The following is an 11,679-nucleotide window of genomic DNA, read 5'->3' on the forward strand; positions in this document are numbered from 1 at the left end:
CCGCCGCGCGCGGCTTGCTGGCTTCTTCCCGCCGCCTTATGAGGAATATTTTTAAAAATGGTGTTTGTAATCTAATCTTTGGTTCCTGGCAGTTCATCTACAAGGTTAGCTTTTATTTTGAGAACAACTGAGAGGATTTGTGGCCATGGGACCACCTTTCTTGGTTTGTCAGGTAGTAAGTCAATCCTGGCCTATAGGATTGAACCTGGGGAAACAGCAAGGTAACCCTGGACCCATTCTCTGTTACTGCCCAACTACTGGTGGTGCTTGAGGCAGGGATTTTTTGGAATGGGTCAGGGGAATGCCAGTCTGATCCAGGTCTATACCTGCTCTAGTCTGTTTGTAACCCGTAAGAGGGCTCATGCTCCACAGAACAAGGCTGCTACTTGCTTTCTCCACCCCTCATACCATCTCAGGGCTAAGTGGGCAGGGCCAGGCTCGGTAAAGGCCCTCAGTGTTCTTAAGGGGTTATCTTGATTGCCTCTTGGAGCAGCTCCATCTCTGTAGACAAAGAAGAAGGGGGTGGGATGCTGGGAAGAACAAGCTGAAGCCCCTTCCCACCTGTGCTTTCCTTCCAGGACCTATCATCATCCACACTGATGAGGCAAGCTCTGAAGTCTTATACCCCAACTACCAAAACTGCTGGAGACTGAGGCACAGAATCAGGTAATCACCTCTGGGTTCTCACTCACCGGCGAGGGACAGCACTTTAACACCTTTGCTGGCAGGACTCTGACTGCACTGGGGGCCTGCCCAAACCCTGTTGGTGGATAAGGGATGGGAGACAATGAATTATGCTCAGGTTTGACATCAGCTGTCAAGGAAGTGAAGAAGCTCTGGCTCGCAGTGTCAGGCTGGATGTGAAGGTTCAGGAAGTCTGGGAAAAGTCACATACTGGGCTGGAGAGATGACCATGAGTGACTCTGATGCTTACAAAACATCATCCTCCTACAACTCTGGGCTCTCAGGTGGGCCAGAGGAGGAAACCAACTGGCTAAATGAGAGATGACCGGGCCAGACACTGACTTGCAGATCCAGGTGTGCAAGCACAAGCAGACTCAGACTTCCTTTCTCTTACCGTCATGTTGCTGTGTGTGATAGATTGGTTTGGGCTGATGGTGTTTTTCATTTCCCAAGTATTCTGGGCTGCCATAAGTATGTATTCCATAGAAAAAAGAGAATGATGTTTTCATGTAGACCTGGGTTGTGCTTGTATTGTTTTTGTTACAAAGGAAAGAAATGCTAGAGTGAGATTTGGAAAACCCAGCCTTTATTCCAGCCCTGATACTTGTTAATTCCATTTTATAAGTCATTTGATCTCTTGGAGCCTTAGTTTACTCATCTGTTAAATGGGAATAATACAGTTAACCCACATGGGTAGTTAGGAGGATTAAGTGTGATCCCAAATGTTGAATGGAGCACGTTTTGTAAACTGTTAATCACGATGCAATATAAGGAATGACTTTTTATTTTTTGGCAGAGGCCGTAGACAAGCTGCCTCCTTGCAGCCAGGTATCTCAGAGGATTTGAAAAAGGTGAAGGAAGGGATGGGCAGTGACAGTAGTGATGAAGTGGACTTCCTTACCCTCCTGGACAATGTGGCTGCTGAGCAGGTGGGCTGTCTTCCCCAGCCCTGGAGTTGGGGGAGCCTGGGGCAGATGCCTGGATTAGAACTGGGTGGCGAGTGGCTGAAAGGAAGCCTTTTGGGGACCAGCAGTTGGCATAATGGTTGTGTTGCTGGACTCCCATGTAGTCGACCATGGTTTGAGTCCCGGACCTGGTGGCTTAAACTCATGCCAGGCGCGTGTGCGTGCGTACCCAAGATCCCGAGAGGAGAATGGAGAAGGGATTGTAGCATGGCCATCCCCTCCAGGGGGGTGATGTCTCGCTTTCTGTCTTTCTGGCAAGGACACGCACCTTATAGCAAAAACCTCTCCAAAAAAATAAAAAGAAAGAAAGAAAAAGAAAAAGAAAGGAAGCCTTTTGGTTTGGAGGCAGCTGTGATAGGACTTGCAGATGAAATGAATGTGGGGACTCAGATAGGTAATGGTCAAGGAGGGCCCCTCACTCAATTGTGGCATTGGGGCCAGCAGGTAGTGCAGTAGTTGAGGTGCAGGACTTCCACATGGCTGACCACAGTTTGAGTCCCAGATCCAGTAGCTTGAAACATATTGTGCATGTGTATACGTTCCTAACAGAGAAGGGACTGTGGTATGGCTATTCCCCCTGGGTGGTGATTTCTCACTTTCGCTCCATCTCTGGTTCTTCGGCAAGCATGCACACCCTATAGCAAAACTCGCTCCATCTCTGCCTCTTCGGCAAGCATGCACACCCTATAGCAAAAATCTCTTTAAAAAAAAGAAAAAGGGATATAGGCATTTGTAATAGCCCAAGTTGGAGTTTCTTGAAGCATGTTCTCCAGAATACCTGAGATGTGAGCATGCGTGTTGAGTGGGTAGGTAGGTGATAGGGAGGATTATGAGTAGAGAAGAATGATAAATTGTTACATGTACATTTTACATTTGGCATCAATGAGAGTCAAAAATATTTGGAATCCCTATTCACTTTTTGGAGAATGTTAGATCGTCAGGAAAGTCATTTTTCCATGCAAAAATGCGTCATGACTTTCCAGACTACCCAATATATAAATATTAGTATATTTAAAAATCTGAGATGCTTATAGTAAAGCAAGCTAGTTCATCTTTCAGTCTGTTTTCCTTAAACTTACTCAGCAATAGAATCTTTTTTATGTAACATACGTAAAGAAGACTACACAATGGGAAATATTTCTCTAGATTCAAAAGTCGGACACCAACATTAGTATTGAATCCTCTTTCCTTCTCTTGTGAAAATGACAGTGTGTCCTGAAGGCAGAAATATACCTCATTTTTATGTGTAAAATAGATTTAAAGTTTTAAGGCAAGATTTCATACAAAATATGTGTATAGCATACTTTTTGGAAACCACTTTTGGGAAAACAAAGACCAAGGAGAAATTTATGAATTCCTTGACTTGTGTTTTATTCTTTTTTTTTTTAAGTTAAAAAAAATAGTTTTTATTTTGGAGTCGATGGGGAGCCATGAGAAAGGGAGAAAAAACAATTCTTGTTCTGGGCCTTCAGGTTTCTAGGAATAGCTTCAGAAGGGCCTTAGGGACATAGCTTCTTGAGCTGTTAGGGCTCTCAGGAGGATAAGCCCTTGTAGGCTCCAGGGGGCCTGATCAGCTGCCAGCCTCAATAGGTAAGAAGCATTTCTTTCTGAAACTGTACCTGTGGCTCTTTCAGGTGCACAGTCTCCCCAGCTGCCCCACGTTGAAGAGATTTGCACGGATGATTGAACAGAGAGCTGTGGACACAGCCTTGTACATCATGCAAAGAGAAGACAGGTGAGGGCCTTCTCTTGCTGCTGGTTTAAAGTCACGCTTGGTCAGGCCTTCAGGTATATGGGGAGGAGGCTTATCAAGCCTGCTCACACCTGCCAGCTGGCATCTCTGTGTGTGAAGAGGCCAAAATGATCCCATTCCCTACCAGCAGGTCCTGGGTTTGTACATTTCTGGAGCTGGGACTGGTAATCTCTGTTTCCATTTTTTGTTATACAGAATCAGGAACCACTACCTTCCTCAATTTTTCTCTCTCTTTTTTAAAGAATTATTTCATTTTAAAAATTTATATATATGTATATATGTGTGCATGTGTGTACACACACGCACACATTTGACTAGAGAGAGACAGAGTGAGAGAGAGAGAGAGAGAGAAAATGAGAAAGCAAGCTACCTTGTCTGAGACTCAAACGGCAGTTAGCTATGTGGGAGTCCAGCACCCTTAAGCACCTTGCCACCTGCCGGTCCCTCTTTTTTTTTTTTTTTTTAAGAGGTTTTTGCCATAGGGTGCAGGCGCTTGCTGAGAGACAGAGAGAGATGGAGAGATAGAAAGCAAAAAAACCCCCTAGAGGGGATGGCCATGCTGTAATACCTTCTCCTCCATTCTCCTCAGGATTTTGGGTACACATACGTGCCCTGTGTGTTTTAAGCTACTGGGTCCGAGACTTGAACCACAGCCAGCCACATGGGAGTCCAGTACCTTAACCACTACACCACCTACTGACCTCCTAAATTCCTCTTAATCTCTTCACTTTTTCATATTGCTCAAAGGTTCAGAGGATATGGATAGGGAGAGCTGAAGGAAGATAGTTATTTTTCACTTTACTCATCACATTAGAATTTATAAATCATTGAGACCTTCTCCCTTGTGAAGTGGATGTCATTCTCCCTGGCTTTATAGATAAAGAAAGATGTTGGCTACCTTACCTAGGCTCAGCTAACAAGTGGCAGAGCCAGAATTTAGCCCAGATCCTCTGACTAGCTTCTATGTAACTGGTACTTAAGGTTCTGTTCTAGAAGGCTTCTTTCCTGACTACCAGCATGGAGAGCTTCTCTCTTAAATTTCAGATGATACCATTTTCTGATTAAGAGCATTCAGTTTGCACACAGAATAGAGAGGAAAGATGGGAAGGAGAAGAATAGTCCTGGGAAAATGTCTAACATTTCAAAAACTTACATGGTCCGTTGCATAAGAATAAGAGCCCCTGGCTGCAAATTGTCAAAAGAATAAGACCCCCTGGCTCCTTCCCTGCCACTCAGAGTTGGCATGTCCACTGTGTACTCGCCTACGGTATCTGGAAGGCTCCAGGCAAGCCACCAGCTGGCTGTCACTCTCTGGGACTTGCTAGCTACCCTTTTTCTGTTCATGAAGTGGCCCCACCAGACCTATGTTATCATTTACTGCCCTCCCCTTCACACACACACACACAGTAAATATTTTTGGCTTTGCAGGCTACACAATCTGTATTGCATCTACTCATCTCTGCCTTGCAAATGAAGCAACCATAGACGTGTAAATAAATGGCCATGGCTATGTTCTAGTAAAACTATTTACATAAGCAGGCAGGTCGGTTTGTCTCATGCCATAGTTTGCTTTCTCCTGATATAAAGCATTTCAAACAGGACCTGATACATTGTGCTTGTCATTCCAATTGCCCTGGTTTTATAAAATTTATGTTTCTTTCTTTCTTTTTTTAAAGAATTATTTTATTTAACTTTTCATTTATTTATTTAAAATTTGACCACAGAGGGGGAGAGAGAGAGAGAGAGAGAGAGAGAGAGAGAGAATGCTGCCAGGTCTGGGATGCAAACCTTGGTTGGCCATATGGAGTCCAGTGCCCTTAACCACCATGCCACCTGCTAGCCCCAAACTCATGTTTGTTTAAGGGTAAATGATTACAACTTCATAATACCGTCCAACTCTGCTTGGGTTGTACACATTCTTCTGGAAAGCATGTCATTTATGGTTTTGGTTATTACTTGACTTATGAAGCCAGTCACCGTGATTAAGGATTGGTCTAAGCCAACCAGGACAACCTTGCTCCCTATTGTCAGTGTTTAGGTTCTGGGAATTCTAGGAGAGGTTCTTTTTCTTTGATTAAAAAGTGCAAGGTCCCAAAACAAAGCTTCTGTCACTCACTAGCCCCCATCTTCCTGCTTTGTTCATTACGGTGAGAAGATGCACTTCAAGCTACAGCAGCCATTTTGTGATCATGAAGTGACAAGCCTAAGAATAGAAGGGGTGGAACCACAGAGCCCTTCTTGTTAAGTCAAACAAGACATAATAAGAAATGTCCTGGGGCTGGCAGGTGGCATGGTGGTTAAGGGAGTTGGACTCTCAATGGCCGACCGTGGTAACTTGCTTTCTCACTTTCCTTCTCACTCTCATTCTGCTTCTCTCTGTTCCAAAATAAAATAAAATGAAATAAAATAAAATAAAATATAAAGTAATTGTTAAAAAAATGTTTTTATAGTCTAGCCACCAAAAGAAGGAGGGCTGATACATAGGATATATAATCCAGGGTGCTGTTGTTTCTTCTGATTGCTTTTCTATGGGACCTTTTGGAATTCCTGGACATTCTTACTCCCTGCCCTTCCCAGCTTGTTTATTAGTCCGAGTCCTGGTTGTTCATAACACCTCCTGATTATCACTCCCTTGTTCCCCCAGCCCTCCCATCTCTGTTGTGTTCATAGCAGCTCCAGGCCCTGGTGCTTAGTTATTGGAAGTCTTTGTTCACAGAGTACCCTCCACCATGATTCAGCGTTTCCCTCCTTCCTGCCCATTGCTGTTCCTCGTGTGTTTCTTGCCTTTTTCTGCTCTGTCTGATTGGGCTCTTGAGATCCTAAGGGTCGAACTGGCCCCTACCCCCTGAGTGCCAAGCCCACTGGGTACTTAAATGTTCCTCACTTTTCCCAGGGAAAGTCTTCAGATGGCAGTAGGCCCATTCCTTCACCTCCTGGAGAGCAATCTGCTGAAAGCTGTGGATCCTGCCACTCCCCCCAACAAACTCAGGTACCTGGGACAAAAGCTCTCTTCTGGGGGAGGACAGAGGAAGTCTCTGACTGCAAGGAGGAAACCCCCTTAGGGTACAAGAACAAGGCTATCTCAGAGACTAAAGAATGATGTTGAAGAGGCTGTGAGTCCCAAAGAGGTTCACAACCGTTTTCCCTTTCTTCTTGTTTTTCTCTTCTACCATTTTTTTTAAGAATTGTTTATTCATTTAATTCTACTTGTTATTATTTTTTAAGAATTATTTTATTATTTATTTATTTATTTATTTTAATTTGACCAGAGATGGACAGAGTTAGAGAGAAAGAGTGAGAAAGTGAGAAAGCAAGTTGCCACATCCAGGACTCGAACTGCAGCCAGCCATGTGGGAGTCCAAGTGCCCTCCTGCTGGCCCCCTATTATTATTATTTTTTTAATTTAACCAGAGAGAAAGGGAAAATGTGAAAGCAGGCTGCCAGGTCTGGGACTTGAACTATAATTGGCCATGTGGGAGTCCAATGCCTTAGCCATCACATCACCTGCTGGCTCTGTCTACCATGCTTTAAAATTTTTATTTTAGCAAAAAGAACATTGTTTTTCATGCTTTTTATTAATTGAATGTGTGCCAAATAGAGTAGCTAGTTTTATCACACTGAGCTGATATTATAATAGTACAAAGCAAAGATAATTGCCTAATAGGTTAAGTTTTAATACCTTCATTGAATGTACAGAAGATATGATATCCATAATCATTTTTAAATGTTGGAAGTGACTCGTGTGCCTCAACTGCCTTTTGAATATTATGTGTCTTGGGCATTTGCTAAGCAAAGTGTGGTCCGTAGACAAACTGCTTCACCATTCATTGCCTAGGAACTTGTCAGATTCTCAGGCCCAACCTGACCTACTGAGCTACTGAGTCAGAATATGCAATGAGATCCCCAGGTGATGTGTATGCACCAAAATGTTGGAGTCTCTTGAGAGAGAGAGAGAGAGAGAGAGAGAGAGAGAGAGAGATTGCTCAAAGCTAGAAACTCACAGTGAGCATGAGAGGCATTGGAGACTGTGAGCTAAAACAGGAACATTCAGGAGCTTCGGGCCAGGATTTATGATAGCGAATCATGCAAATGCCCTTCCCAGAACCTGCAGTGACTGTTTCTTGCTGGCTTTTGCCACCCTGCCACCCTCTGCCTTGTATCTGTAGAATGCTGTAGGATTCAGTGCTTTATTCTAGGTTGGGGGTCAATAAATAAAGTCCTTGATCCTTTTTAAGAGATAGATACTGGCGTTAGGCAGATGCAGATTAAAATAGCACCTTTATTACTGGCTAAAGCCATTTGGAGAATGTGTTGAGGGCCAAATAGGGTTATTAATACTCGCTTGAAGTGAAATTAATTCCCCCACACTGCAAGCTTCCCCAGCAAGGAGCAGCACTTGCTCTGCTAAACTCATCACACGACTGAGAGCAGGAAGAGCATTTGTCTTAAGCTGGCAGGACCCAAAGAGAGAAGGGAAGTATGCGCTAAGCCACCCATGCTCAGTTTCTTTGAAACTCACTAGGGGAGGAGTGAGTGAGTGAGAGTGGGTGGGTGGGTGAGGAGGAGGAGGCAAGGAGAGTCAGTCAGTGGAGAGCCTCCTCATAAAATACTGAAGAGCGGAAGTAAAGCTTCTCCTACCATCTACTTCACTGGACTTTTATGCCGGCCTCAGCTGATTTCTAGATGTCACCTGGTTCTTTATGCAAAGGAGGCAGGCAGTGTCCTGTCTTCGAGTCCTGAGGGAAAAAGTGGTGAACGGTTTCCTCCTTGCAGAAAGCTATACCTCTATGCGGCTCACGACGTGACCCTCATGCCTCTCTTACTGACGCTGGGGATTTTTGACCACAAATGGCCCCCATTCGCTGTCGACCTGACCATGGAGCTCTACCAACACCAAGAGTCCAAGGAGTGGTTTGTGCAGCTCTATTACCATGGGGAGGTAAGACCTCTGAAATGGGCTTGGCGGTCGCTATGTACACCCCCCCAGTCTGGCGCTAGGTGTCCCTCCTTAGGCCCAGCGGAGTCCCATTGGTATCATTAGCTCTTTGAGTCCCAGGGCTAGGGCAGACCTTGGCATATGTTGGCAGGATGGGGCTTGGGCCATGTCCTCGTTGTGTGACGGACTCCTTCAAGGAAGAGGGCCATCTTCCTCCTCTTCTCCTGAGTGTTGCTGCCAGGATGTAGTATCCTGACAGTGAGGTCTGTTTTGAAAACTGATGACAGTGTCTGGGAAGCGTGTGCTGTCAGCACCCTCAGTGACTTGGCTGCTTCCTTGGGGCTGATATTCAGTGCAGAGGTCACTGCACTGCCTAGGGCTGAGACCTTTGGCCTTCCTAGCTCGGAGATATAGTCTTCCCAGCCAGCTCAGCAAGCGTTTGAGTGTCTCTTACAAGCAGGGCGTAGTACTTTAATTCTGGAAGCCGACTGGGTCGTGGGGCCTTCCTGGCTGTTACATGTGTGAGGCGCATGCCACCTGGGTCAGAGCCTCTCAGACATCTGGGCTCAGCTGAAACAACAGAAGGACAGGGTCCTCGGTGGACCTGCTGAGTGATGACTCTTCCACAGGAGCAGGTGCCAACAGGCTGCCCTGACGGGCTCTGCCCGCTGGACCAGTTCCTGAACATCATGTCGGCTTACACCTTGAGCCCAGAGAAATACCACACACTCTGCTCCCAAGCGCAGGCGATGGAACTTGGAAATGGAGAGTGACTAATATATACGCACAAGCAGGACGTGCTGGTTTTTAAATAAAATGCCTTCATATGATGCCTCCAGTGTTGTGTGTTTGGGGGAGCGGAGCAGGGGTTAATTGCTGTCACCTGAGGGAAGGTGTGTTCCTTCCTGTTGGCGTATTAAGGTCTCTTCCCAAAAAGAGCAGGGGTGTAGTGTTAGAAACAAAGCTATTTCTCTATTTTTGTGACTTTATTTCTAAGATCAGAAGCGCTATATGTTTCCTAGTCTAGGGACATCACGATCCTGTAGATTCGTATTGGTATCGGACTTCAGTTCTTTTTGCCTATCTTAGTTTCACAGATAGTTAGCAAGCCACCTACTAAGTAGTAGTCATTATGAAGATGAAAAGGCTCTGCCTTCAAGGTGTTTCAGTCTGGCATGAGAGGCAAATAAGTAGTTCCACCTGTGATAAGGCAGATGAGGGGGACTCTTTGGGTCCAGAGACACCCCTAGCTCCACCTGGCAGGGGCTTCAGGAAGCAGTTGGAGAAAGCTTCTGGGCAGTCCTGTCCTGATCTGAGAAGAGAAAGGTGAGTAGGCATTAACCAGGTAAGCAAGGAGGAAAGGGTGCTGTGCATGGGTGAAAGGTAGGCTTCAAGGTCAGGGGATATGGCTGGTGGCAAGATGGAACCCTGCTGTGAAGAGCCAGCAGGAGGAGGCAGGAGGGACTCTGGGCCTCTGGTGGCTGTATCTCCAGGAGCAAATGAGGGCTTCAGGGCTCTGCCAACCTAAGAGCCCACCTTGGGAAGCCAGTGACCTGGTGGTTAAGGCAGCTGGATCCCACATGGCTGACTGTGTGGTTCAAGTCCCAGATCGAGCAACTTGAAACCATACTGGGCATGTGTGTGTGTGTGTGTGTGTATGTGTGTGTGCCCAAAATCCTGAAAGGGGGAGAAAGGGAGAAGAGACTGGTGTGAGCATTCCCCATGCTGGGTGCTTTCTTGCGTTTCCTCTCTCTCTGGCAAGCACACGTGCTCTCTGGCAGTTAAAAAAATAATAATAATAACCTACTTTTAGCTGGACCCTTAAGGGCTTACTGATCTTGCTGTTTCCTTGTCAGTGTTCCCATCCTTTTTCCAGAATCTATTTCAGATCTTCCCTCATTCAAACTATCAGTCCCTCTGGCTGTCAGAAAAAATAGGAATCACAAAACCCTCTACCATCTTTATATTGAAAGCTCCCATATCAGGAAGCTAAGATTTCTCAGGGTTAAGTTTCTGTTTTTAATAGCTATTGGTCAGGGTTCTCTAGGGAGACAGAACTAATAGGCTACGTATAGACATAGGAGAGGGGTGTTTACTGGGGGAATTTGCTCATGACTGTGGTGGCTGAGGAGTCATATAGCCGGCCATCGGCAAACTGGATTTCCTGGGTTGCTGGTAGCAAAGTTCAGTCCTAGTCTGAAGGCCTCAGGCAGAGAAGCTGTGATTTCAGTTCAAGATTGGAAGCCTGGGAACCAGGGCCGGGGCAGAGATTGCGGGGAAGGCAGTCACTGGTGTTGATGCTGGAGTCCAGAGTCTAAAGACAGGTGAGTCATGAGTTCTAATGTCCAAGGCAGAAGTTTGTCTTGCTCTCTAATCAGTGAGACCCATCCATGTTCTCTCTGGCCCCTGTTGATTGGATTGTGCCTACCCATACTGAGGGTGGATCACCACACATGGTCTGCTCAGACTTACATGTAAATCTCTTCTGGAAACATTCCCATGGGCACACACCGATGATGCTTTACCAGGTTTCTAGGTATTCCTTAGTCCAGTCAAATTGAGACCCAAATCTAACCATCACAGACACTCATCCACTTGAGTGTTCCATAGACACACATTTTTTTCTTGTTGAAATCAAATCCTTCTCTAGACTAGATGATGGCTCAGTAATAAAACAGTGTTCCAGGCTTACCCATATGAGAAGGTCCCAGTTTGTGTCTAGAGACCTCCCTAAGTACATGGGGCATGCATATGTCCATGATCCAGTGCTGGTTGAAGCTGTAGATGAATTGCAGCAGCAAGACCCTGTTGGGGGTGCTTATCTCTCTCCCCTTCTCTCTGTCTCCTCACTAAAAGAAGAAATTAAAAATAAATAAATAAATAAACCACTTCAGAAAAAGTACAAATGTTTAATGGCCCAGCTGGTAGCATGGTAGTCGTAACAACTGGATCCCACACGGCCAACTGAGCTGTTTGAATCCCACACCCTGTGGCTCAAGAAACATGCTGGGTGTGTGTGTGTTAGTACCCAAAATCCTGAAAAGAGAAATGGAGGGCTTGTGGTGTGACCGTCTCCCATCGAGAGTGCTTTCTCTCTTGCTCTCTCTCTCTCTCTCTTGGGGATGCACACACCCTCTGGCAAAACTTTAAAAAACAAAACCAAAAACACTTAAAGGAAAATCAAACCCCTCTCCTCTCTCAGACCTGTTCTTCCTATGGGCTTTCCTATTTGAATGAAGGACACCACCATTCACCCAGCTGCTGAACTAGAAGTCCTGCTAAACTAGAAGTTTCTTCATCTCATGTTTTCCCAAGTCTAATCAAGTACTGTTGATACTAAC

At 45.5% G+C, this 11,679-nt stretch overlaps 1 protein-coding gene across 2 annotated transcripts in view; it reads left to right on the forward strand.

The window, feature by feature from the left end:
* The window catches only part of ACP6 (acid phosphatase 6, lysophosphatidic), a 29,186-nt gene extending 20,018 nt beyond the window's left edge, over positions 1-9,168 (forward strand). For both annotated transcript variants that reach the window (XM_027775198.1, XM_006157148.3), the window contains exons 5-10: positions 579-666; positions 1,481-1,613; positions 3,284-3,384; positions 6,296-6,391; positions 8,176-8,341; positions 8,968-9,168. In XM_027775198.1, the coding sequence (XP_027630999.1) occupies positions 579-666; positions 1,481-1,613; positions 3,284-3,384; positions 6,296-6,391; positions 8,176-8,341; positions 8,968-9,111 (728 nt within the window). In that variant the 3' untranslated portion in view covers positions 9,112-9,168. The remainder of the gene's footprint in view (positions 1-578; positions 667-1,480; positions 1,614-3,283; positions 3,385-6,295; positions 6,392-8,175; positions 8,342-8,967) is intronic.
* Positions 9,169-11,679: the final 2,511 nt, after the last annotated feature.

This window comes from Tupaia chinensis, unplaced genomic scaffold (genome assembly GCF_000334495.1).
Source record: "Tupaia chinensis unplaced genomic scaffold, TupChi_1.0 Scaffold000529_1, whole genome shotgun sequence".
Classification (NCBI taxonomy): Eukaryota; Metazoa; Chordata; class Mammalia; order Scandentia; family Tupaiidae; genus Tupaia; species Tupaia belangeri.